Below are 27,655 nucleotides of genomic sequence, written 5' to 3'. Positions count from 1 at the left end.
ATATAGTTGTGTAAATATAGAGTAATTCTATGGAATTTATTTGAGCCTTCTTGTCAGTGATGCGTGTTGAAAACTGAGCTGAAAAACCGAGTGGGGTTCCTCTGCTGCCATCTTGTGGGCTTTTGGTTAAACTGCAAAAAGGGTAGCGACGACAAGTATCTGCTGATTGGTCTGAATATTTCCTGAACTATTGATATTGCATCGTTGCCTCATTGCAAGAAGGTCCTTGGTTCAAGTCCCAGCTGGGTGGGGCCTTTCTCTGTGATGTTTGCATGAACTGTTGGCAAAAATAAGGTACATACAAATTCATATTGTACCCCATGAAATAGTTATTGTTATTGATGTTGCTCATGTGCTTGTGATGAAAGTTGCACTTAAACTGGCTATATGCATTTATGTAAATGCATATCTTGAATATATTGGCTTGCAACATCAGCACATTTACAGAGAAGGGGGAGGAATAAACACTGTTGTGGTTTGAGCGTGTTTGTTGCTGCAATTCCTCTCGACCGTTAAAAGTCCAAAATTAAGCTAGAACTGGGGTAAAGGAATTTAAGGGGAGAACTGGGAGAAACTGAAACAGACAAGTTTGAATACAATACCGATTGCCAGACAAGGAGAAACAGGTGAGAGACATGGCAGAGATGACAGGAAGGAAGTCCATATAAGGAGTGGGGAGGCGGCGACACAAATGGAACGCAGGTGAAACAAATGAATGTGCGGGAATGAAACTGAAAAGACTACAGTGGTCACAGAGGGAAACAACAGGCGAAAACGCCAGAGACTCAGACAGAAAACCGGAAACAGAGACACAGATGGACAGAAGGGCAGAGATGGGACAATCTCAGCCAAATAAAACACACTTGATTCTGTAGTATTTCTTTTCATTGATTCTTTCAAGACCCATGAAGTGTTAATTGAGACTTTGAGGCTTTCAGCAAATGCAAACATTTCCCATAAAATATCGTTTTTTTTTGTGATTGCTAATATAGTAGGGCTGTCAAATGTAATTTTCAAACCAATAGTACTATGATCGTAAAATACTATACATTCATATAGTCGGAACTTCAATGTGGGAGAACAACAAACAAAGAACAGGTTAACTTAGACTCGCCGTGTTCTGAACACCAAGTTAGCTCACGATGTTTGGCCTTCTGTAACTGTACAAAATGTCAGAAAATATACAACCATTTTTATTTTTATCTCAAATTTCTCTCCGGATGATTGTGGTGGCACTTTCTCATATTCTTATGCCAAACTTTAATTCCTGTCCCACAGGCTCTCAAATGAGATGTTTCTCACAGATTTGTCATATTTATGGATAAAAGGCTCACAGTTTGGGAGACAATGAAAAGGCAACACACAAAACGTTTATCTTTTGCAATAATTTTGTGTTTATTTACCACCCCAAACATAAAAGCAGTCATAAACTCTCTAAACATAATAGGAGGGTTAAGAAACGGTAACATTAGGAAAGGCACTTCAAGCCATATTTCATTCTGTTAACGAAGATGGTGTTTCAGGAAAGTAAAAGATTTATATTTCCATGCACTGGACATAATTGCAGGAGAACATTAATTACCTTGCTATGTAATTCACCGGATGCACAAGCCGGTACTTTTCTGTTATCTGATTTAAACCAGTGCAATGTGCCTCAACTTATTTTCCAAATAATCGGAGGCTACCACTTTGTATTGCTTTATTTTGTTGTGCTATTTTATTTGCACCAAATTATAATGGTTTCATTATGATAGCACCGCATGTTACTGCTTTGTGTAATGCATATTTTTCTATTTTCTTTTTTTTTGTGATCAATTGTAAATTCTATTCAATGTTATTTTAACCTCTGAGGAGAAAGTATTGCCAAGGAGAAAGTTATTATTTTTTTTTTTCATGATATTCAATAAATGTAAAAATTATATACTCTATATATTAAATCATATATACAAGTCTTGGATGACAAAATGCTGCCGTGAAAATCTTTTCCAAAAAAGATTTTGTTTTATGTTAATTAAATGCTGTGCTAAAATACTGTTTGGGTCAGGGACGGCAAAACTTGGGGAGGTTGAGATTATAATCTTTCAATGGAAAAGAATCATTTTGAAATACTGACAGATTACTTCTCAGGCTGGGTGATTCCAGGTATTGTTATCATGAGCTGGGTCTTGTTTCAGAGAAATCAGTGATGGATAACATGATAGAGAAAATGCAATGCCTCTTATCTCTCAAGACACTGCTCTGCTGGCATTCTGAGAAACTTTGTGAGACACATTGTGTAATTTGCACAACAGGAAAAGTGTTATTATTTTAATTTGATTGTTCAGTCCTGAACTGTAGTTATAAAGGCTATTAAGCTTTGGGAATTAATTAAGATTCTGAGCGCAGTACTGTTTCACAGTGATTATGTCTACCCTATGCCAATGGTTATGTCTATGTCTACCATGGTTATGCATTGCATACCCAATTTTAAAGAGCCTTTCATTGATGTATTTACTTATTTACCTTTATTTAATCAGGTAAGGCCCTCGAGGTTACTAACCTGCGATGAGAGAGCAGGGAGTGGTGAAAAAAATAATGTGATGCCAATCAAACCTGCTAATGGTTCTCAGGAATAAAAAAAATAGATATTATGGTTATTTTAGGCATCCACGTAGTAAATTATAATAATTCATAATTATGATAATTTAAAAGTGTCTTTTCTGTATGTCGAAGTGTCCCTGAGCCAGACACCTAACCCCCAATTTCTCCTGATGAGCTGCTTGGTACCTTGCAGGGCAACCTGTCGCTGTTGGTGTGTGTGTGTGTGTGTGTGTGTGTGTGCGTGTGTGAGTGTGTGTGAGTGTGTGTGTGTGTGTGTGAGTGTGAGTGTGTGTGTGTGTGTGTGTGTGTGTGTGTATGAGAGTGTGTGTATGTGTGTGTGTGTGGGTGAATGAGATGCATTCATTGTGAAGCTCTTTGGATAAAAGCACTATATGAATGCAGTCCATTCACCATTTAAATTTAAACAATGCCATAATTGTTATAAAGGGGATTCAAATAGGATTACCTTTCTCTTAGTCCGGGGGTCGGCAACCCTGGTCCTGGAGAGCCGCAGGGTGTGCTGGCTTTCGTCTCCACCTTAAAATAAGCAAGCGACTCAGACCCAAGAAACCAGGTGAGGTGAGTTAACCGTGTAATCAACGGCTTTCATTGATCAATTAATGCCAAGCAACAACGAAAGCCAGCACACCCTGCGGCTCTCCAGGACCAGGGTTGCCGACCCCTGTCTTAGTCCAATGGACAATTACCTCTGTTTCACAGCAGAAGCTAAGCAGCATGGTAAGCTACTGTAAGTAGCCAGTTTTTTTTTTCATATCAAGGTGGCTAAATTAGGAAACTATGCACATACTGTTGTACTAGTTAAGATTGACAGCTTGCTTGCCCTACTCCTACAACCTTATCTAATAATATACTTCAAGGAGCCAAATTGGGGATTACCCTGCAACTGGCATTTGATATATACCAGAAATATGTACATTAGTTGATGGGAAAGAGGTAGGTGGTCTCAATTTTCAACCAAAAGCTGACACTCACACTTTTCACTGTTGTTGGGTTTTTAAAAAAAGAAAAAGGTTTTCTTTCAGTTCTTTCTTTCAGTTTCTTCAGTCTATTTAAAGGGAAACTTAAATCTCTAACCTTGAAATTGACAAAAGCAAGGAAATGTAATACATTATCACAGTCCCAGTCAAATCTGCTGTGCCACTGTAATAGAAATGGCATCTTGCCGTCAAGCGAATGTAAAACGTCTCAGTTGAGGTGTGTGTGTGTGTGTGAGTGTGTGTGTGTGTGTGTGTGTGTGTGTGTGTGTGTGTGAGTGTGTGCGTGTGTGTGTGAGTGTGTGTGTGTGCAGGTGAGGGTGTGTGTGTGTGTAAGTGTCTGAGTGTGTGTCTGTGTGTGTAAGTGTGTGTGAGTGTGTGTGAGAGTGTGCGGGCGCGTGTGTGTGTGAGTGTGTGTGTGTGTGTGTGTGTGTGTGTGAGTGTGTGTGAGAGTGTGCGGGCGCGTGTGTGTGTGAGTGTGTGTGAGAGTGTGCGGGCGTGTGTGTGTGTGTGTGAGTGTGTGTGAGTGTGTGTGAGAGTGTGAGGGCGCGTGTGTGTGTGTGTGAGTGTGTGTAAGTGTGTGTGAGTGTGTGTGAGAGTGTGCGGGCGCGTGTGTGTGTGTGTGAGTGTGTGGCTTCCCCTCTGCAGACAGGAGGCTCCACACCGACAGCGATAGGACAGGAAATGACAGATAGGAAAGCTGCGTCACACGGCCAGGGTTTTACATAATAGCTCTGTGCGTGCGGGCGACAGGGTCACACAGACGAATGGCGAGCACCATGGCCTGGTGCACTCAGTTGAGTGTGGTGCTTCTCCTGACGTCTCTGCAGATGAACGGTAAATTCACGAAGGCGACGCGGTTCGAAGGTAAGACAGTACGCTGTGCACAGACGCCTGAAATTCGCCACTGGTTCCGAGAGGTTCCTTCGTTTTGACGCTTGTTAAAAGAGCTAAAATGGACACAATGATTTGCTAATAACTTAGTGCACGACTCCCAAGCTTTAGGTTCTTTGCCTGTGTTATTGCCATCTGTTGTGGAACACTGCACGTTGTCAGTGAAGCAGTACTAAACCTTTTCAAAGTGACACTGAGTTTTAGAAGTATTTGTAATTTATTTATATTTTATATTTTATATTATATTTTATATTGACCAGGTTTCAAGTATAATTGTGGTGACTTCTATATAATTAGAACTTGACCTGATACTAATGTGGAATACAAGTTTTGAGATTGTTTAATTTCTGCAGTGAAAATGTTTTCACTCTTGCCAAATTCATCCATAGATGATTTGGGGATTTTTTTAAATGTGCGATAATATATATATATTTAAATTATGCGAATAATAATGCTACAACAATAATAATAATAATAAAATAATAATAATAATAATCATCATCATCATCATTATAAGAATCAGAATCATAATACTTTTCAAGAGGCACAATTTGTGGGAATTTCGTATTTATTTAGAGGAGCTTATTTGATTTCACAACTGAAGAACTAGTCATACTGTAGTATTCACATTGAACAATTTAGGATGTGCCTCTAATTTTGAAGGAAAAACTTAAAATTAATCTGTATGCTGTCAGTTGTATTGACTGTGGTAGTTATCTATATCAGGCTCAGTTTTTATTTTATTTAGTCAAACCATTTCTACTTTTTCAGCATTGTTCTGGTCTTCCAGTTTGGCAATGAGTTTTGTGTTTATTCCAATGTGTTTTGTGTTTATTCCAATGTGTTTTGTGTTTATTCCAATGTGATTTTTGTGTTTACTCTAATTTGATTTGTGTCTATTCAGGTTCTTTTTGTAAAATATTTAGCCTAAAGATCTGAAACCATTTAGTGTGCCAAATATGCAATAACAGAGGAAATCAGGAAGGAGGTGAAAAGTGATTGGGCACTGTACTGATTAGCCGTTAATTGTGGTGTAAAAATGGGGGAAAACCCAATCATAATGAAATTGTTGACGGAATATAAGTCCCCATATTGATGATTGATTTTGAAACTGGAGGCGGCACGGATGGTGCAGTGGGTAGCACTGCCGCCTCACAGCAAGGAGGTCCTGGGTTCGAATCCCTGTCGGCTGGGGCCTCTGTGTGTGGAGTTTGCATTGTTGTGCTGTGTTGTATTAGATATTGTCTTGGGATTCTAGCTGCCAACCGTGGTATGCTAGTTCATAAGTTGATGTATTCTTCAAGGGTTCCAATTGTATCTGTATGGTCACACTTGGACTCGGAACCGTGCTGCTGTCCTCTAGGGTCCTCTTCAAACTTGTCCCTGAAACACAGAACTGTTTTTTTTTTTCTTTGTCACTACAGGCTCTCAAGGTGAGCGGCGCTCGACCACAGACCCCGAAAGTCCCGGAGTGTGAGCGGTGACATTCGTCATGATGTTTTGCACGTTTGACTCCGGGGGGAAGGAGGCGCAGAAACGCTCAGTGCACCACCAAAGCGTGGAGATAGAAAGCAAGCAGATCGCAGGAATGGAAAAGCTACTTTTGTGCGCTTTGCTGAGAGCAAAACTTTCACTCAACACTTTTCAGTGACATAACATCAGGCTTCTAAATCACTTCAACGGTGTGGCTGATAACCAAACCAATGACCTGCACTTTGTTGTACATCGGTCTGGATAAGAGCGTCTGCTAAATACCTTGTAATGTAATGTAATGTATGTACGGTCCTGTGCGACCCTTTCCAGATGCCACATCAGAGAACAGTGTATGCTGAATTAATTGGAAGTAATGAATAATTACTCATTTGGTACCACAGAAACCCAGACAGGGCGTTATAATATGGAGGATATTAGTCAGCGTTGCCTGAGATCATGCTATTTACACTCTCTCTGCTATTCAGACATTGACTTTTCATTGGTTTGGTTATCAGCCGCGCCGTCGAAGTGATCTCGAAGCCTGATGTTATGTCACCAAAAAAGCTTCGAGCGAAGGTTTTTTGCTCTCAGCAAAGCGCACAAAAGTAGCTTTTCCATTCCTGCGATCTGCTTGGATCAGATTTCTATCTCGGCGCTGCTGCGGTGCGCTGAGCGTGTCTGCGCCTCCTTCCCCCCCGGAGGCGAACCGTGCGAATCGTGATGCCTGTCACCGCTCACACGCCGGGACTTTCGGGGTCTGTGGTCCGGGGCAGGTAGAGAGAGAGGAAGAGCAGATCAGAGCAACTGATCAGCGTGCGCGATAAAGGCGTCCTCCTCCAGTGCGCGACGGGGCTCTGTTCCTGCCGTGAGGCCACAGCACCGCTCACCTTCAGAAAAAAAAAAAAGAAGAAAAGAAACAGTTCTGTCTGTGTTTCTATTTTAGGAGCTTCCTCTGGAATTTACGCTTTGTTGAGGACCGGAGCTTCAGAAGAGCCACTTCCTCCATGTTTCTGTTCAACCACCCATTCATATTCACATACACTTCATTTACCCATCACTACCCTGTTTTTCCATTAATGTGGGACCCTGGTGTAAAATCCAGCTATGACACCCTGACCAGCTTGAAAACTGAGCTGGTCAAACTGGTCACGAAGCTGGCCTAGCTGGGCATGAGCTGGTCAGCCAGTTAGCACTGGTAGCTTGTCTGAGCTGGTAGCTGGTTGAGCCTGGAGGTGTCTTGGGCCGAAACTCAGCGAAACAGCAGTGAAGGAAGGTGCCCAGTTGACACCCCTGTGACTCCCATTCGCCCCCGTTTGGCTGATGGTACGATATTGTTGTTTGTTGCCTGGTTATTTGGTTGGTGGGAACCACGTTAGTTCAGGAACTAACTGAGACGGTCCTCTATACAGAGACCCCTCATTTATCAGGAAATGAACGTCATATCCTGTATAATGTAAAAAAAAAAAGGGAAAAAAAGAGGTGTGGCAGCTGATTTTGAGTGCAGTGACCCTGGTCCTAGAACTGAAAAGCAACAAACAACAGAGAAGTTATCCAGTTCTCACACAAAAATAGGTCAAAAGGGTTCCACCTGCCACTCATTTCGATAAGGAGGTACCATCAGTTCCTGCAGTTTGTCCCTCCCTGCCGTTTATCAAACAGCCAGTGGAGGTCACTGTGCAAAAATATTAATTAAACTTGAATTAATCCAGTTCAGTCATTTAATTAAAAGTTAAATTAACTATACCTTAGTCCTCCCTCCTGATTTACCCCCCCCCCCCCAATATCCCTCTTGTACACCCTATATAAAAACAAAAAATAAATTGCACTTATGATGACTATTGTTTTTCGGTTAGAACAACTCTTCATGTGTGATTTTCCATTTACGGATTTGATGTTTTTAACTCGTTGAAGAACGCTTCGGATTAAAAGCGTCTGCAAAGTGACTAAAATGTAAACGCAAACGTAATCCTTTTGCAGCGCTGAACTGCGACGTGTGTGAATGTGCTCCCGCAGGAATAAACCCGGCTCTTATTAAGCTGAAGGTACGGCAAGGATCGGACGGCATCAACGTGACGTGGAACAGGCCGAACAAGAAAATTACACACACGTGTTACGACACCAACCTGCAATACAGGAGCCAGTGCGGTTCGGACTGGCTGGTAGGCTTCCCATTCAGTCTGAATCTTAGCACGGTTTCTCTATCCTCGTCCTATTCAGTCATTTAGGACAGTCAAGACTGGCAATGTGGTGGAGGTCAGAACAGAAGAATCTCTTGCCATCTTCAAGTGCAGACTGAAGACGCACCTCTTCAAGCTGCACCTCTCCCCGTCCCTCCCTACCTCCCTGTAAACATTAACTGTTGTCTTTACCTGTGTTTTCTGTGTGTGTATTAGGATGATACCTTTGCTAGTTTTGTTTGACTAGGTGAGCAGTTTTTCCCATGTTGCGGTTTTAATATTTTAAATAAATAAATAAATCTGAGGATCAAATAGGCCCTGGTCCTTATCTTTGTTGTACAGGTAGAAATTGTACTTCTAGACCCTCTAAGGTCTTTCAGCATACTTATCCCTGGTTATGGGTGTGCACTTTGCGCTTTGTTGTACGTCGTTCTGGATAAGAGCGTCTGCCAAATGCCATTAATGTAATGTAATGGAGAGCGCTAACCTATTCAGTCTTCGCCAGCCTCAGCCTTCATTATCAGCCTTATAATATTGTACATAAGTTGAAACGGTGGGATTGTACGGCTGTATTTTACATTATTCCAGTGTGCATAGCTTCCCCCCGTTAGGCTTCGCTTTCAATGTAATTTACAATGTCATAATTTAGCAGACACGCTTTGTGAAAGTGACTCACAGGAACACATTGCTCACGGTGAGCAACCAGAGGCAGGAGAGATGGATACGCTTATAATCATAAAGACAAAGATATGACTACAAGTGTACCGTCGGACGTAGGGAAGGATTTGTATGTGGTGGTTTTTTTTTTTGACTCTCACGCGTGTCTCTCTTCTTCTTCTCCTCCTCGTGTCTCAGAATTTCGTCCTGCATTCCTTCAGCTTCGTCCTCGGGGATCTGGGGAGGGGCTGCGGGAGAAACTACACGTTCAGGGCGAGGATGAGGTACGCCTGTCTGTACCGATCCTGGAGCCCCTGGAGCCCGGAGAAGCACTGGACGGAGGAAACCGTTTCGGGTGCTGCCCCCCCCCCCCCCCTTCTCCCCTCCAGCATCTAAACACCTCCGTTCACAAGCCACATTCATTTCCATACGATACAACAAGCCTTCATTACGTTACGTTACATTACGTTTATATATAGTGGGGCGACAGTGGCTCAGGCATTAAGAGCACTGGTCTGGCAGTCGGAGGGTTGCCGGTTCGATCCCCCGCCCTGGGTGTGTCTAAGTGTCCCTGAGCAAGACGCCTAACGTCCGAATTTCTCCTGACGAGCTAGTTGGTGCCTAGCATGGCTGCCAATTGCCATTGGTGTGTGAGTGCGTGTGAATGTGTGAATGAGAAGCATCGATTGTACAGCGCTTTGGATAAAGGCGCCATTCAAATGCCAACCATTTACCATTTTATCCAAAGTGACACACAAAACACATACATCAAGGTCATGCAACGAACAACCGAACACGTCAGATAAGGTACGATTAATTTATGATTGGTTGTAAGGCCATGAACATGAGTCCTGTACACAAGGTAGACACTGCAGGCCAAGTCTGTAACCACCATACCAAGACACTTACAACTTCAGGAACTACAGTACCAAAAATCTGAAATTAAGGTATAAAATACAAGGAGCTAAAGATAGACAGGTGAAAAACAAGTGATGAAAGATTAGATAATTATTACCTTCACAGTAGGGATGTTCACAGGCTAAATGCAAAGTGAAGTACTAAAGTGGCTATTTCAAGAAATCAGGTCGAAGTAAAAGAGTATGCAAAAAAATAACACAGGCAACCTACATAATTTTAAAATTTGAATGTATGATTATAATTCAGTTTCAATTTGGTCATTTACAGTCCCACAGTAAAGTTCTGGAACTATGATATTCAACTATGATATCCATACATAATTATGATAAGTATGTTGGTTTGTTAATATATTCTTACAGTATAGAGGTATGATCTATCAATGCCCAATTCCATTTACAATGTACAGACTGCAATAAGTAATAATATAATACTACTTCACTGTGGTGCAAGGTATAGAACATTTTTAAAATAATAATTTCCTTTTTTTTTTTTTCAACAGCTAGCTGCTTCAAAGCTAAGCCGAACCTGCATTTATTAATCAGTTTGATCCCGGCGATATTCCTCCTGGGTCTGCTCATGGCACAAAAACCGTACGTGTTTTCAAGTTATAGCTGAATATGAGTCATGTGTAACATTACAACCACAATATACAGAAGTTTTTTCTGATATATATATATATATATATATATATATATATATATATATATATATAAAGAGGAAAATAATAACATTTCCTTTTGACGTAATGTGTCACTAAAGCTAATTTCTATTGGTGGCCCACTGAATGAACCCACTGCTGATTGGTTAAAACTCTTTTTGTGGCCATAATATAACTTTGTTGCTTTCAGAATAAAAATAAACTTAATTAAAAAATATGAACTGAAAATACTTAACATCATAGCATCATTGTTTATTGTTCTACGTACAACATAACCCTTGAAATGATTTTGACTGCACAAGGCAAAAAAAGCCGCAAGTGACACAACTTGGCTTTAAAACTGCAAAGCTTATCACGGCCTGTCTTTAAGAAATGTACATTTTACATTTACATTTACATTTTAGTCATTTGGCAGACGCTTTTAATCCAAAGCGACTTACAAGTGCATAGGTTCTACCATAAGTCAGAGCATCACATCCAGAAACTAGCAAAATACACAGGAAATGCTGTTCTAAACATAGATGTCATCAGAAGTTTTTTTTTTTTCTTTTTTTTTGGGGGGGGGGGGTTAGACAAGGATAGGGATATCAGAGAGGAGGGGCAGGGGAAATCAGGAGGGAGGACTAAGGTAGAGTTTGAAAAGGTGGGTTTTGAGTCTGCGTCGAAATAGGGGGAGGGATTCTGCTGTTCTGACAGTGGTAGGCAGGTCATTCCACCACTGAGGAACCAGAACGGAAAACAGGCGTGAACGTGCAGAAATAATGGTGTTTTTTTTTGTAGTTCTGGCGGCCTGTAGCATAGGGGTTAGGGTAAATGACTGGGACACACAAGGTCAGTGGTTCGATCCCTGGTGTAGCCACAATAAGATCCACACAGCCGTTGAACCCTTGAGGGAGGCCCTTAACCCTGCATTGCTCCAGGGGAGGATTGTCTCCTGCTTAGTCTAATCAACTGTACGTCGCTCTGGATAAGCGTGTCTGCCAAATGCCAACAATGTAATGCAAATGTAGTTCAGAATTGAATTGCCGTGTGTGTGTGTGGAGGATGATGGGATGGTGAAATGTGACGTAAGGTTTAATCGCGTTGCAGAATACGGAGACTGATCCTTTCAAAGGTTCCTGATCCAAAGCACATTTATGATGATCTCCTGAAGATTGACCAGTCTCAGGTAAAGCTTGTTAAATTAGTCAAAGCCAATACACACAAATAGTATGCATACATATGGACACACATACACATATACACCCATCACACACACAATACTCTCAGTGCTCTCATACTCCCAATAGTCGACTGTTTAGACGATTAGTCCAGTCCTGTCAGTAAATTCATATCTGTAGGACTGTAGCTATTTTTAGGGCTGAAGATTTATCAACTGGCTGGGCGCTGTATTTAATAAACAGATGCTTATTAAATACAGCGCCCAGCCAGTAAGATTTCTGCACCATAATCCTATAATCTCCAATGTTCATTAGTACTTTTGTTATTTTGAACGAACTTGTCATCATCCAGAATGCCCAAACAAATGACCTCTGTTGCAGCTGGAGCAGACGTTCAAAGACCACAACGCTGAATGTGAGACCTTCAAGATCGAGATTGTCCAGCCGGAAAAGGAGGTGGAGGAGGAGCAGAGCAAACAGTCTGCTGATGCAGGTCCCACAGAAACCGTCACACTGACCCCAGACTCAGCCACACTGACCCCAGAACCAGCCACACTGACCCCAGAACCAGCCACACTGACCCCAGAACCAGCTGCACTGACCCCAGAACCAGTCGCACTGACCCCAGACTCAACCACACTGACCCCAGACTCAGCCACACTGACCCCAGAACCAGCCACACTGACCCCAGAACCAGCTGCACTGACCCCAGAACCAGCTGCACTGACCCCAGAACCAGCTGCACTGACCCCAGAACCAGTCGCACTGACCCCAGACTCAACCACACTGACCCCAGACTCAACCACACTGACCCCAGAACCAGCTGCACTGACCCCAGAACCAGCCGCACTGACCCCAGAACCAGCCGCACTGACCCCAGAACCAGCTGCACTGACCCCAGAACCAGCTGCACTGACCCCAGAACCAGCCGCACTGACCCCAGAACCAGCCGCACTGACCCCAGAACCAGCCGCACTGACCCCAGAACCAGCTGCACTGACCCCAGAACCAGCTGCACTGACCCCAGAACCAGCTGCACTGACCCCAGAACCAGCCGCACTGACCCCAGAACCAGCCGCACTGACCCCAGAACCAGCCACACTGACCCCAGAACCAGCCGCACTGACCCCAGAACCAGCCGCACTGACCCCAGACTCAGCTGTGAGGGGACCCACCGGCCCTTCATATTCTCCCGCGCACAGCGGCTACGTATACTGCTGAGAAGACCCGTATACTGGTGAGAAGACCCGTATACTGGTGAGAAGACCCGTATACTGGTGAGGAGATCCGTATACTGGTGAGGAGACCAGACACGAGAGACACAACGAGCTCGACATTTTGTTTTAGTTATACTTCATAAGAAACATTTAATCGCTTAACACACTGAAATAACGTATGCAATGTCCAAGCCTCCGTGATCTAGCCAGCTGAATTGCTCGGAATTACGCATCACGTAATCACTTTACTTTCACTCTGCCATCTTTCTGCCTGACTGATCAGGCAAGGAGGCATCAAGTGGACTGATTTCGGTTTCGGACACGGCACAGGCAACTGAAACTGAGCAATGGCGGAGCAGCCGGAAATGCGTAACCCAACGCTACCAAGCGGATGCGTCGTTACATTTCTGGGAAGCTTCCGGGTAGACTCGCCGCAGAAGTATAAATCAGGCTTTCGTGAAGTGGTATTTATAATCACCTGGTATGCTACTAACTTTTGATTAATTCTTATCTTCTTCCTTTGTGTTAGCTAAATGAACCTTAAAATGTTACCATTGATGAGTAAATTGGTTAAAAAGAGATTTGTATCATTCTGATGGTGTTTTTAAGTTCTTTGCTGAGCACATACCATGTTCACGAGAAGCAACTGCAGAATTCTATTTGTATAATGTGAGCAAGTCAGTCGTTTGGCAAAACAGTGACAGGTGTTCTCTCTCTCTCTCTCTCACTCTCTCTCTCTTCACTCTACACCTGTTTTATTTTGAGTGTTGATATTCCCTGGCACAATTACTGTTTAGGGTGCAATACCCATATTGACCAAGAGAGGGCACTGTGGTTATCCTGATTATTAGTTTGGCCTCAAATCTTCTCAAATCCAGCTCTAAATATTCTCCACTCAGCATCAAACTTCCTTTTTTTTTTTCAAAGGAAGATGTAGGTTAATTTGAAGGCTGATTTAAAAGATTAATGCGCATATGCATTATGCAAGTGAAATTTTGGCCTGACAAATCCTTCCCCTGGATTGTGATGGTAAATTGAAGGAGATGACTCTTGACTGTACACACACTAATGATGGATGAATGGAAACAAAAGCGAAAATATCAGAATGCACGAGAAACGTGCGTGCGTGTGATCGCTTATGTGTGTGTATGTGCGTGCATGTGATCATGTATGTGTGTGTGTGTGTGTGTGTGTGTGTGTGTGTGTGTGTACAGTATATATAAGTTCAGGATGAATGATATCTGCAGTCATCAATGCTAAGTCTTGTCTGAAATTCTTTTTAACTGAACTATCGATGAAACGCTGCCGTACTCCGGATTGATAAAGTGAACCAATCCTTTAATCTTTGTCTCTCTGGCCAGATACGCACAGATGTGTCCGCGTCATTAGCAAGTTCTTCATTCGGACTAACCATTTCCGTCTGTTCAAAGGTGCTGTGATTTATTACAGGGTCGCTGGGCAACAGGGAAGAGTTAAGAATCGGCTTTCTTAAGGCCAGAGGCCCATGTATTAAGCACTGTGCCATGCAATTATGCGTGTGTGTGTGTGTGCGTGTGTGTGTGTGCATTTGCGTACGCACACATGTGCTCTCTATCTGAGGAATTTTGTCAAGCTAACCTGAAAGCACAGGCAGTTCACAGACTGCGTTTATACATTTTTATAACTTCAGTTAAGTAAGCAACCATACTTAAACATAAGTTACTATCACAAATAGAACATGCAACTTACTTACTGAACATATATATTTAATCCGAGAACTGTTCAGGCTGTTTCTCGTGGTGGATAAGTTATAAGTTATATTTGGTACATAATTTTAGTTTCGCCTTTGCTTACAATCCTTGTTTACTTACTTTGTCCAATTTGGTCTTTGAACCTTTCAAGACTACTTTGCTGAAAATAAAAATGCTGGCTGTTTTTTTTCTCTCCCTTTTTTAATCAATGTTTCATATCTTTTCCATCCAATCGCTCCACGGAGTGAACTTCCTTTGAAGCGCAAACCCACGGCCTGCAGCAGGAAGTGGTTCTGTGAGACAGCGGCAGAGTGTGTGTGCGCGCGCGTGTGTGTGTACGTGCATACGTGTCTATGTCTGTGTGCGCGAGAGTACCTGAACTTGTAGAGTGGAAAATTTCAGAAAAAAAGGAGGGTCATTTTCCAGTGGGGTGGTTGGGGAAACTACACAATATAAATGCACTGTATGGTAATGTTCTGATGCTGATACATCTATATTCTTATCTGGGATTGTCTTTCCATCAGGTTAGTACTGAAGCTGGAACAAATCATTCAAAGTACTGTTTTCAGTAATGTCTCATTTTTATTTAGAGAATAAAAACGATACTGTCTCTATCTGTCCCTCATGCCATCTACTCACCTTCATAAAAGCTTTATTACTCCTTCTTAAACATGACATAGACATTCATAACTTGCTGACATAGACATTCATAACTTGTTGTTGCCCCAACAAGTTCTACCTAAAAACGTACCGGATCTGTCATATGAAATATGTAAATTAAACATTGGGAAACATTTTGCATCTTTTCTACGATTTTATTTAAACTTTTTGATTTTTCTTCTTCTTATGCCATTTATTCTGTCTGATGTTAAGCACATTGAATTAGCATGAAAGGTGCGATGCAAATACTGTTGTGTCACTCGGTATGTTATGGTAATTTCTCTCGCTGCACTGAGTGGTGCATTTATAAGCATTTATGAATGACTATGTAGTGCTTATGGAGGAGTAATAATTACCTGGTGAAGGAAAGTATTATGCACAAACTGTTTGTATGTGCAATGCACTTGTAAAATATAGTGTGGTGTACGTGTAACACACTGTCCACACTCTGTCCACACAACCTGACTACACTCTGTCCAAACAACCTGTACACATTCTGTCCACACAACCTGTACACACTCTGTACACACAACCTGTACACACTCTGTCCAGACGACCTGTTCACACTGTCCACACAACCTGACTACACTCTGTCCAGACGACCTGTTCACACTCTGTCCTCACAACCTGACTACACTCTGTCCACACAACCTGACTACACTCTGTACACACAACCTGACTACACTCTGTCCTCACAACCTGACTACACTCTGTCCACACAACCTGACTACACTCTGACCACACAACCTGTACACACTCTGTCCACACAACCTGTACACACTCTGTCCACACAACCTGACTACACTCTGTCCACACAACCTGTACACACTCTGTCCACACAACCTGTACACACTCTGTCCACACAACCTGTACACACTCTGTACACACAACCTGTACACACTCTGTACACACAACCTGTACACACTCTGTCCACACAACCTGTACACACTCTGTACACACAACCTGTACACACTCTGTCCACACAACCTGTACACACTCTGTCCACACAACCTGTACACACTCTGTACACACAACCTGTACACACTCTGTACACACAACCTGTTGCTCTCGCCGTGTGAAAGCTCCATCCCTCCGTCTCTACTTCCAATGGAAGAGAGGCCTCTTCCCAGCATCCCTTTCTCTCATTCTCATTGAGAAATATCACACCTCTGCTCGCTCCCATACCAGCAACAACAAACAGCTTGCTTAATTAATAAATGAACTACACTAAATATGGCTTACAGTCATGTTTCTTTTCAAGCTCCTTAACGATAATGAACAATCCAACAATTACATCTTTACACTTTTAATTATACGCCGTGATTTTTTTTTTTTGCGCAGGGAGAACGGGGATGGTTCTCGGTCTCAGGTGAATTGTTTTCTTAAGCAGTTAGTTTTGTACACGGATCACAGCTCGTTTTGCTCTTAAAGCTTGAGGACGGGGCTCCGTGTGCCCGCGGTGCTCTCGCACATCCCAGATTAACCTCTGCGGGTTTGGGGCGGGCATGTTTTATTTATCAAACCCGTGTAGCGTGGGGCTGGGGGTGGGGGGGATTGGGAAGACCTGGCACAGGATTTCATTATCATAAAGGCCCGGAGACATTTCGGCACAAAGAACAAGTTTATTTTCGCGCTCTTGCGCGGCGCGCAGAACACACAACCGGAGCGACGGCGTCGCCAGCGTCTCCCGCTCGCTCCTCGCCGCGCCGTGACAGAAGTTGACAGTGTCAAAGAGTCCTTTTCTCTCGCACATAAACTGTCCCTGAAGCAGACACTTCAGGGGATAAACTCTTTATTTTTAGTATTTTATTCCAATCTGCTGCTTTTTGAATACTCCGCTGCTGCCCCCGTTCTGGCCCTCAGGCTCTGTACAGGAGTTGACAAGTGTGACTTTTGGCAAACCTGCCGGAGGAAGGAAGTTGACCACAGTATGTGTACAAGACGATATTGTTTTATGGGTTTTTTTTGGTGTTTTTTTTTTTTTTTTTTTTTTTTTGTCTATATCTCAAAGCTGTTAGGCCCATAAGCTTTGTCAACTTGTTTTCTCATTGGTGTGTTAGAACGGTGCGGTGGGAATAGTGTATGTGGGAAAACTCAATATAAACCCTACCGAGACCGTTCTAGCTGTTCAATTATTTAAAGGTTAAGAAAGAATGCAACTGCATCGGTACAATTTCTCTGAAGCTTTTGCTTTGGCGTTCAGGAGAAATGAAAAACATTTATTTAGTCACTTTGTCAAATAGCCGGGAATGGAAACAAATTCCGTCAATAAGACCCCGGCACTCAGTTGGGCATACGCTTCCCCCCCCCCCCCCCCCCCCCCCCTCCACAGATGCTGTCGTGCTGAAATTCCTGAGGACCGGAATTCATGGAAATTTAAACAAGTGCTGACAAAAGCTTCCCCAGAAAATGTATTCCTGGCTGTTCCAGGCAAATATCCCTTTCTCATCTCCTGCCTGGCATTTCCAGAAAAGAAAAAAAACCGCACTGTTTAATGTTATTAAAAGATTAAAAAGAGAAAAGTTTCTCTTTTCCCACAGACACGTCTTAACTCCAAGCACTTTGGCATTGATTATTAAAAAAAAGAAGAAGCATGTCACAGTAGAGTACAACAGTAATGCCTATAATTATGTTGAACTAAAATAAATAAATAACTTGCTCTTCATCGCGAGAGGGTGACAGGTTTGCCAACAACTTGACAAATGGAAGAATCGCTCGCAAATTCGCGGCGCGTGTACACGGAGCAGAGAACTGGTGAAAGACACTGTGTGAAGGCGATCGCCTGACAGCTGTTTTATTCTGCGTTAATGTCCTTGTCGATGCACACTGAATAAAGTTCTGTTTGGGAATTATAAGGTTAGAGGCATTCTAAACCTGCTTTTTTCCTGGGACTGTCTGTTACTCATTAGTGCTTATTGCTTTTGACCTCACCTGTGGGGCGGAGGTGTCATTTTTAACAGTTAGAGAGCATCTAAACCCTCATCTGTAGTCCTGTTCTGCCTCTGGTCACAGCATGAGAAATTACACAAACCAAAAACGGAAAAGAAGGTTAGTCTGTCGAATGACGATCGTGTTGGACTTCTCACATCTCGCATCCAGAACTAGGAAGGATCCTTTCTGCTTTCCCTCTTCGTGACTGGGGCGGTCAAAGAGACTCGAGCGTCAGTGTGAAATGCCGACTGTTATATGTTTTTAGCTCACAGATTACATCTCCTCTCAATAGGGCTTCTGGTTGGGGACATCTCCATGCATGTACATAGATCAGTGTGATTTTGCAGTGATTTAAATTGACCTAAACTCAGCAATGCATTTGTAAATCTAAACATTTTCATATAACTTCTATATGTGCTATTTATGTGCAATAATCCGCTTTTGGTTTGTAATGTATGATTGTCTTTAAATTATATTGTACCCTAATAAGCATAATTGTACATACAAAATCCATTGTTTCATCGCGTACGATTAATTAAAAATAAAACCAAATGCGTTCATATGAAAACTAGCTTGCCTCTTGTGTACTGAGTCAGAGAAACAGAAATTCAGTTCAGTTCATTGCTTGTGCCACCAATTATTTAAAAATGTATGCAAAAACGCGATATATAATTTATACATATCAGTCTGTGAACATGGTTGCGGTCTGATGGTTGTTTTAGATAAATGACTTCTGAATAGATAATATGCGGGTAATGGCTTCAGACGGGTAGGACTTGGGTTGATAGCCAAACCGACACGATCTGAAATCACGCGCAAAGCAGAGTGCACTTCCTTTGATTGACAGGGCCACTCCTGCTGCCCCAGCAACGCCACACGCGCGTTCGCGCGCGCGCCCGCCGTTCCTCGCAGCGCGTCAGTTTGCTCCAGAAGTGTCACATTATACCAGTGCACCAACAATGCAGGATGCAGTTTTTTCCATTATTATTAAGTATTCACATTTACAAACTAGCCCTGTTTCACAGTCGAAGTCTTACCTCATAAATTATAGATGCCGAAACAATTTTTAAACATGTTCATTAAAGACAACGCTTTCTTAAAAAGAAAACCGGCTCATAAATATTTCTAAAAAGCAAATCTCTACAAGACGAAGTCTTCCTCGACAACTCGAACATGTGAGACGCCTGAGCCCGAGCCCCCGACTGCAGACGCCTGGCAGAGACGCGCGCGAATCCGGCGTCTGTGGCAGTGACGGCGACTGTTTTTCAGGAGAAACGCTGGGACATCATTCGCGCCAGAGATAACGTTTGTGCGGATGACACATATTATCCTTTAATCTCGGAGCCGGCTTGTTGAGCATCAAATTGAAATATCCCGAACAGATGTAAAAACACATGTGCGGCGCGGCGCGGCGCGGCGCGGTGCGCAAGCAGCGCGGAGCTTTGTTTCATCTGCCGATGATGTGCGCCTTAAGGAGAGCTTTTTAAAATTTCATCACTATTCAAAAGGATAATTAATACGTATCCCCAGGCTTTGATTATGCTATACCCAGTGTGTACCACTGGTGTTGAGATAATGAGGCACTCATCCAGCTCCCAACAAACACACAGTTTGCACAAGATACTTAAGGATTCAGCAAAGGTATTGGTGCAAGGTGTGTTCAAGTCCAATTTCAATTTATATCAGAGCACACTGCATAAGATCACTGGGGTTGTAAGCACTGCCAGTGTTTTGTTTACAGGGGGACCTTGTCAGGATTCGATAGACAGTCCTTTTTAAATTCTTTACTGGAGTTCATAAGCATCCCCCCACCCCCCCACCACCCCTAACAATGATTTCCATCCACTGTCAGGAAGAAAAAAATGGCATGACAAATCCATTTTAAAATGTGATTGGCCGGGCCGAGATGTATGGGTTTTTGTGGACTGACAGACGTGCCAAGGATAATGAGGCCTGTTGGTTGAATGCTGCAAGGGTGGCTAACACAGCCATTTTTTCTCTTCTCTTTTTCCGAGGCAATAGCGATACCTTTGACCTTGGAATTCCCTAAACAGCTCGGCTACCTTCAATTAGTCTGCGCCGAGCTCAGTAATCACTGATCCGGACTCAGTGGTACAAAGCGGCGGCCGGGTGCTAAGTGTGTTCAAATGGCAGCCAGTGCCCACGGGTCTCGTGGGATACCTGCTGCAAGGCTTTCTGGGTAATGACATGATTAAGCCCGGGCTTTTGTCGTGAAAGGTCCGAGGCACGGGCTTGTTCGAACGGCGTAAACGTGCAAACGCTGTATCCTATGGCACACCTGATCTTCTCTTATCTCCCTAATGAAAACATGTGAGAATAATAATGGGGGAACGGGGTGGTTGGCGGGGGGGGGGGGGGGGGGTTTGGCGCAGCGGAAGGGTAGCAGTGTAAGGGGTTCCGTCAATTATTGTCAGAATCCACATGGGCACGTTGAAAGGAAAGCCCACAGATAATGCTCTGTGTGATTTCAGACAGGGAGGTGGGCAGTCGCGGATAATCCTTTAGTTAGCCCCTATTATGCAGTCTTTGGCGTCGCGAGGCTGTGCATTTGCTGCTGAAACGACACCCCCAGGGTGTCCAGGCGAAACCGCAAACCGGCGCCTTTCATTCCCCGCGCGTGTGAATTCAGCAGCGGGGATCGCGTCGGGAGACGTGTCGGCCGCACCGGGGTGACACAATCGCGCCTGCGGTTTTTTTTTGCGTGACGACCGCGCGCCCGCGATTACACGAGTCTCCCCGCCTGTAATCTTTTCTGTTTCAATGCAGTCAGCGTGCAGGTGAAATGACCTCCCGACTGGACGCCGCCGTTCCTCAGAGTGCCAGTATGACCTAATTAGCTCCTGTGGTTCTGAAAACGTTGCATCTCATCAGCATTGAAAATGACAGTAGGTTTTTTTTTTTCTCGTTCTCAGTCCCTAAAGAATGTGGGGAAATGTATTCAAACCCCCATATCCCTGGCTGTTTGCGCCGTTGTCAGCTCTGAGTTTGGCAGCTCTAGGAGCTCAGATGAGCCGGGCGCAGGGTTAGTGGGAGATGGGCTGTGGATGGTGGTGGAGCTGGCTGTAGGGTTTTGGTGGGCTAGACAAGAATGTTTGGGGGTTAATTGTGAAGTAGGCAGGGGGCCAGAACCGATCGCGGACGAGGGTGTGTGTGTGTGTGTGTGTGGAGTGTGTGTGTGTGGGGTGTGTGTGTGTGTGTGTGTGTGTGTGGAGTGTGTGTGTGTGTGTGTGTGGGGTGTGAGTGTGTGTGTGGGGTGTGTGTGTGTGTGTGGGGTGTGTGTGCGCGCGCGTGTGTGGTGTGTGTATGGTGTGTGTGTGTGTGTGTGTGTGTGTATGTATGGTGTGTGTGTGTGTGTGTGTGTGTATGGTGTGTGTGGGGTGTGTGTGTATGGTGTGTGTGTATGGGGTGTGGGGGTTGGCGTAAGAGAATGCACACCGGGGGAACAAATCAGCAGACACGCAAATAACAATACTGTATAATTAAAATGTCTTGCAGCAAAAAATATATATTTTTTTTTATTCCCGAATTGCGCACTCCAGAGATAGTTGTGGCTCTAAACGAATGCTTCGAGTGTTCCTGGCATCAGCTGGGCCTGCATGCTGCCTGGGGTTGTGTCCAGGTATTCACCTTGTGCACTCTGAAGGCCACAGGACTGCTGCCCCCTCCTGCAAACCACACAAAACCACACAAAACCAAAGCGCAAGGTGAAGGCAAGCTGGGCAGAGTGCTGCGCGTGTCTGTCCGATTTATGTGACATTAGCTACCTCCCCACCTGGGGAAGACCTGGCTTCGTTTACAGCCCGGTGTCTTCCCAGCCGTGTTCCTGACCGGTTATTAGAAACAGAGGATTGCACAAACAATGAAAAAAAGCAGCTCTGCCGGCAATCGTGAATGGAGGAAATTGCATGTGGTCACATCTCACCTTGTGGCTGTTTTCTGATGCAAAAAGTTGAAGTCGAGGCGGGCAATTTCAGATGTGCCTTACAACACACCACTTGATCAAAAGCTGTAAATGTGATTAGTCATATAGTCTTCTTACGCATTATCTGAGTAAGAATGAGGAGTATTTATGAACCCCTCTTAAAGGGGGATAATGCTAGCAAAACATTTTATTTTATTATGTTCTTACAAAAGCTTAGTACTTCCATAACTGCAGCAAGCACATGACATGAACTCCTACACTGCACAATTCAGTCGGAATGAGTGAAATAAAATGCAAATGTTGCCACGTATCCAGTCCGATTGAGTCAACTGTGAGAAATAAACTTTAGATTTAGATTTAGATTTTTGGTTTAATTCAGCCTTGTGTCTTTGTGGATCATAAGGTTTAGGATATTGTGGTAAGGACTGAGACATACAGTACTGTGTAATGTCTACTCAAACAGTTAAGATTTGTCTTTACATTATGGATTCACTGGACAGACTCATCCTTCTCCTGTGCTTAGTTTGCTACTTGGGTCTTCTGCAATTAAAAAAATAATAAAATTAAGAATAAATATATTACGTTATTTACCTGTATGGTGTCCGATCACAAATATGTGATTTGAATCTTCTTTCTTAACTGAATTGAAAGAAATTTAGCTCAAGAGCACTGACTTAGAATTTTGAAAAACCATAACAAAAATCTACTCTTCCAAGGGTTAAATTACAATTTATTATAGCGCATTGGAATTTATATATTACAATTAATAAAATAATAGAATGTGAAAACCAAAAACTCAGATGCCAACACATAATATTCCTCCTGCCACAAGGAATTATAAATGCGTTCACATGAGAAATCTCATGTTTATTTTGCACTTCATAATAAAATAAAAGCAGTTGAAATTGCCTATGCTTTTCTGATAAATATACAAATATCGCTGTGTGCGTTGGCCCTTCGGCTGCTAGAACATTCTGTGAAGTCTCTCAGTTGCACTTTTCACTGGAGACCCTCATGTCAAAATTTTAAAACTTCAGAAGGCTTTCGCGTGAGCATAATGCGATTCAAGCCATTTCACCAATCAATGATGGATACACATGTAAAGACATGCGTTACTGACAGCGAAACCTCCCATCTCGCCAGGAAAGATAATAGGATGTCACTGTCATTGTCCAGAAGTGCCACACATCCCTGTGCTGTTGAAGTGACATTTGCGAGGTACGCTTGCCGGTATCAGAGAACCGTGTCGGTAAACGTGTTGGCAAATCCTACAGAGTGCTTGACACCGAGGAATTCACTTTCAGAGTAATTGCTCCTCTTCTATGCATTGTATATGCTCTTTTTTAATGCAAGATCCTGGCTGTGGTCTGCAAGACCAACTGCACCGTGTCTGGAGAAATACAGTGAGCGATAATGAAAACCCAACAGTCCCGCTCATATATTTTAAAATATATTTTGATCTGTGCGCTGGAACAGAGTTCCTGCTGCGGCGTCTATAGGTCGGTCTGATTTGCCCCACAACGCTGCATTAATCAATAGCTGTCATGGGCACACCTTCACTGAAACACGCGTACTGTAAACCGCCCGTACCTGATGACAACAACAGCACAACAACATAAATTAGATTAGTGATGCTGTTGTTGCTAATAATAATAATAATAATAATAATAATAATAATAATAATAATAATAATAGAAAAAAAGTATGGCTCTACTGGCCTATGCCATCAAAAAAAAAAAAAACGATCAATTTAAAAATATTGTATATGAGGGCATTCGATTGTACCAGTGTCTACAATGGAGGGGGGCTCCCCCAGCCCTCATCTCTCTGGCCCTCATCTCTCTGGCCAACGGGCGCCAATCAGGCCCGGGCTCTGGGCTCGGATTCGCCATGACCCCTTTCGGTAAAACAGCGATGCTGACGGAGAAGCCCTGGCGGGGCAGGAACGCGCTTCCCCAGGTTGATGAGACAGACAACAGTGTTGTTTTTTCGCCCGGCTAGTGGGGTCCTGCCATGGGAAGCAATTACCGCAGGATGCCAGTTGACAGCCCCGTTCCGGCGCGAGCACAGGCGGGCCAGAACCCCGGGCGCTCTCTAGGCAAATTGTATGCTTTTCGCACTCATCTCAAAACCCCTCTTACAGACCGTTGGCTTCTATCGCGGAAGCGGACCGGTCCCTTTGTTCCGCGCGGGCGGTGGGTCGGAGGGAGGTGTGCGAGTGTGCGTGGAATGAACATCGCAAACGTCAACAATAAGAAGCTGGTTTTCATTCTAAAGCGGGTACTGAATGTGTGTGTTGGGGGTTGGGGGTTGGGGGTTGGGGGTTGGGGATGGAGAGGCACCCCCCACTCCAGCCCTGGGTCCTTTAAGGAGTGTCGGGATCTGGCCTCACCAACTTGACAGGCAAAACCGTTATGGTATTACATATGGTACAATATGAAACTGATTTAAGTACAGGTGAAAATACGCAATGTGTTTTTACAAAATGCATCATTAGCTTATTTTGCAATTGTGTATAATAGATGTACCGTTTTAATAGTGGAGTGTCCTTTACAACATGGTATTCAGTCAATCATAACTGCTCCTGACTGGTTGGTGCCTTGTGCAACTTGAGCTACCAAAGAATCAGCCTTCCCAGTGACTTCTTGGAAATACTCCATTATGCAGTTAAAGCGTAAAAAAAGAAAAAGGAAAAAAAAGGCTACTTTCTGACAATGAGATTGTGAGCTTTGGTAATCACAGTTAGTTAACGGGCTCATTAATGACGATGTGTATTCATTAATTGTGCCATCATGCACAGGTGAGTATACAGACTGAACTTAATCTTGCGGCACAACTGGGCACATGTTAAGAACGCACGGCATCCTTTATAGACTACATCGGAAGGATTTTGATTGTGTAAGCACTGATTTGTCGTATGCAATGTTTTATAAATTATTTATTCATTAAAAAAAGAAGAGTTTTTCTTTGACGTCTACATATTTCATAAAAGGGTACAAAGGCCATTTGTGTCAGGAAGCACTCACTCATTGCCGTGTCCTGTTCCTTTGCGAAATAAAACACGTGTAGACTACCAGTAACTTTCGATACTACTGCTGCTCCGATTTGTGCTCTGAAACAATACATCTGACTGAATCTCAATGAATGTACGCTAGCTTCGATTTTTGCTTTGAATCCAGTAAAATAAATAAATAAAAATAAATAAATAAATAAAAAGAATACCCAAAGACTCATCTGTCAATTTTGTTATTAATTTAATAATCATATCAAGGCAAAGTTCAATTAACGCTTTAATCACTGTAATTAATGCATGCGGCGGCGTTCCTCTCCCTCAACCTCTTTCCTTATTTTCTAAAAGAGAAAGAATAAATAAATTAAAACATATACTGTCGTCAACTAATTATCATGCAAATAAATCAGCAACAAAGCAGAGAGGGCCGTTAATCTTTGCCAAAGCTTCTGAGCAATTCCCCAATGTGCTTAAATCTGTCCGCGGTGCAATTAGCGAGGGATCTGGAGAGAGAGAGAAAGAAAACAGCATAAAGGGGGTAGAAACGGCTGTCACTTATTTATTGTCAAATTAATTCCGTCTTTTCTCCACCTTTTGCAGTCGTCGCGTCCACCGTTTGCGGCGGGGCGCCGCTGCCGTTTCACCTGCTCCCCGCGTCGCCCTGGGACGGATGCCTCCACTCTCCAGGGCCGCTCTGACCACCGCGAAGAACGTGTAGGCTTGCGGGTGGCGAAATGCTTGCATTGCCTGACGTGTTGCTCTATCTATCTAGCCCAGGGGTGTCCAAATCTATCCGAAAAGTGTGGGCACAGGTTTTGTTTTAGCCTTGCAGAAGTAGGCTACACCTGATTCAACTAATTAACTAATCATGGTCTTCAATCAAGCCCGTAATAAGTAGAATCGAGTGTCGTAGCGCTGGACTAAAACAAAGCCCTTTCCGGATAAGATTGGATACCCCCTAGTCCAGTGGTCTCCAACTCTGGTCGTGGAGAGCTACTGGGTCTGATAGTTTTTTCACCTTAAAATCAACACCGTGTTGAGACCCAGGTAACCAGGTGAGGTGAGTTAGCTGTGTAATCATCTGCTCTTATTGATTAAGTGCAGAGTAACAGCGAAAACCAGCAGACCCAGTAGCTCTCCAGGACCAGGGTTGGGGACCACTGCCCTAGTCCTTCTCCATCGTTTCCCAACCGGTGTGCCGTGTGAAAAAGGTGGGGTTTTTTTTGTTTTGTTTTTTTCCAGTTCACATGAATTAAAAACAAACTTGAACAAATCCCAGTGTCTCCCATGAACGAACTCCGTTGTGCCCGCCCTTTTCATTTGTTCCGCACCAGCTTCAGAATGAAGCCAAAATATGTTTTACTGTCATAATAAGCATATAGCGCCCCGTGCACCGGTCCTTATTATATGGAGCTATAAACAAGATTTGCGCGAGACGTCCACACTGACTGTAGTCTATTTTGAACGCTCGCGCACTGCAACTCGCCGGTAAAACTGCCTGTATCCCGGATGTGAAGCCTATCGTGGCTATTGTCGATTACGCGAGGGAGTGATATTGCGGCACTGTGTAACGAATTGTTTGCCGCTGTCCAAGTTTGATACAGTAGCCAATTTCCTGAGGTAAGTCGCTAAATTTAGCTGTGTTGATATGAACGAAGTGGTTACAGTGGTCTGCCAAACAACTAGGCTGACGTTAGCTATCATTTCCTGCATGTCGTGGGCAAAGTATATCACGACTGTGATGTGTAGCTACCCCCCTGTACAATTAAAAGTCACCTCACCAGTTTCCTAAAATCATGTTGGGGAACACTGAATTCCATTCGCAAAAGCCAAAACTAAATGTAGGCTAACTAAGTATTTTATATCAATGTAGCCTGTAGTTACTCGTTTTTGAGAGTGGAGGTGTGCCGTGAGATTCTGTCCAAGGTAGGCCTACTTTCCTTCCCTCAGTGAAGTCTAGAAGGCAGCAGCATGAAGAACTACAGAACTATTCGCGACGGGTTTAGCAATCTAGCTAGCTCTGTAACATAGATTTTTATGAACAGATAAAAATATAAGCTGCCTGCGAAGTAGTATGTACACATAATAGGCTACGTGGAGTCGTTCCCCAAATGCAACGTAGGCCTACTAAATGGCTATTTAATGGTTTGAACACATATGAAAGTAAACTCCCTGAAAACGAACGATTTTGAGGATAACTATGAAACTGTCATGATATTACGGTGTACAGGCGAACTTGCATAACCACAACAGTTAAGACGTTATTGTCATGGTGCCGTTTCCAACTTTTAAATCCAACAGGTAGCAATACATGAAAAATTATTGTCATGCTTGATGAATCATGTTCTGACTGTAAGTTAAAGGGTAAGCGCCTCTATAAAAACCTCAATAACAAAAAATTATTGGTCATATCTTTGCGTTATGTCATTATGTGGTGCTTGTCCTTTAAGTTGTTGTGCTTGTCCAGCCGTTTGTTGGCTGTTTCCTCTGCTGAATTTGAGGTGACAACAGAAACGACAAAATGCTTTTTCATAGCCAACATTTTTTTTTCATAACCAAGAAACGCCTTCCAACCATTGGAGCCACCGCAATGGGAGAATCCACAGTAATGGTGGATGTAGGAGCTTACCTCGCCCTTGTCCAGTGTTTAAC

At 43.3% G+C, this 27,655-nt stretch overlaps 1 protein-coding gene and 1 long non-coding RNA gene across 2 annotated transcripts in view; both read left to right on the top strand.

The window, feature by feature from the left end:
- Nucleotides 1-4,321: 4,321 nt before the first annotated feature.
- crlf2 (cytokine receptor like factor 2) lies at nucleotides 4,322-12,733 on the top strand. The gene is made up of 6 exons (XM_061226859.1): nucleotides 4,322-4,442; nucleotides 7,956-8,101; nucleotides 8,975-9,131; nucleotides 10,194-10,284; nucleotides 11,442-11,520; nucleotides 11,894-12,733. Exons 1-6 carry the CDS (start codon nucleotides 4,343-4,345, stop codon nucleotides 12,731-12,733), a joined length of 1,413 nt encoding a protein of 470 aa, XP_061082843.1. The 5' UTR covers nucleotides 4,322-4,342.
- Nucleotides 12,734-25,582: 12,849 nt separating this feature from the next.
- The window catches only part of LOC133116183 (uncharacterized), a 94,744-nt gene continuing 92,671 nt past the window's right edge, over nucleotides 25,583-27,655 (top strand). Inside the window, exon 1 of the long non-coding RNA XR_009705842.1 lies at nucleotides 25,583-25,717. This is a non-coding gene — a long non-coding RNA (uncharacterized LOC133116183). The remainder of the gene's footprint in view (nucleotides 25,718-27,655) is intronic.

Source organism: Conger conger, chromosome 17 (assembly GCF_963514075.1).
Source record: "Conger conger chromosome 17, fConCon1.1, whole genome shotgun sequence".
NCBI classification, from domain to species: domain Eukaryota; kingdom Metazoa; phylum Chordata; class Actinopteri; order Anguilliformes; family Congridae; genus Conger; species Conger conger.
Note: the sequence above shows the minus strand (reverse complement) of the source record. Positions and strands in the feature narration are given on the sequence as shown.

Excerpts from the sequence above, each read along its gene's own strand:
- crlf2 (XM_061226859.1), top strand. The coding sequence starts at position 4,343 with ATGGCGAGCACCATGGCCTGGTGCACTCAGTTGAGTGTGGTGCTTCTC. Across the intron at positions 9,132-10,193 it reads GACGGAGGAAACCGTTTCGG|CTAGCTGCTTCAAAGCTAAG; the intron begins GTGCTGCCCCCC and ends TTTTTTCAACAG. Across the intron at positions 10,285-11,441 it reads CTGCTCATGGCACAAAAACC|AATACGGAGACTGATCCTTT; the intron begins GTACGTGTTTTC and ends ATCGCGTTGCAG.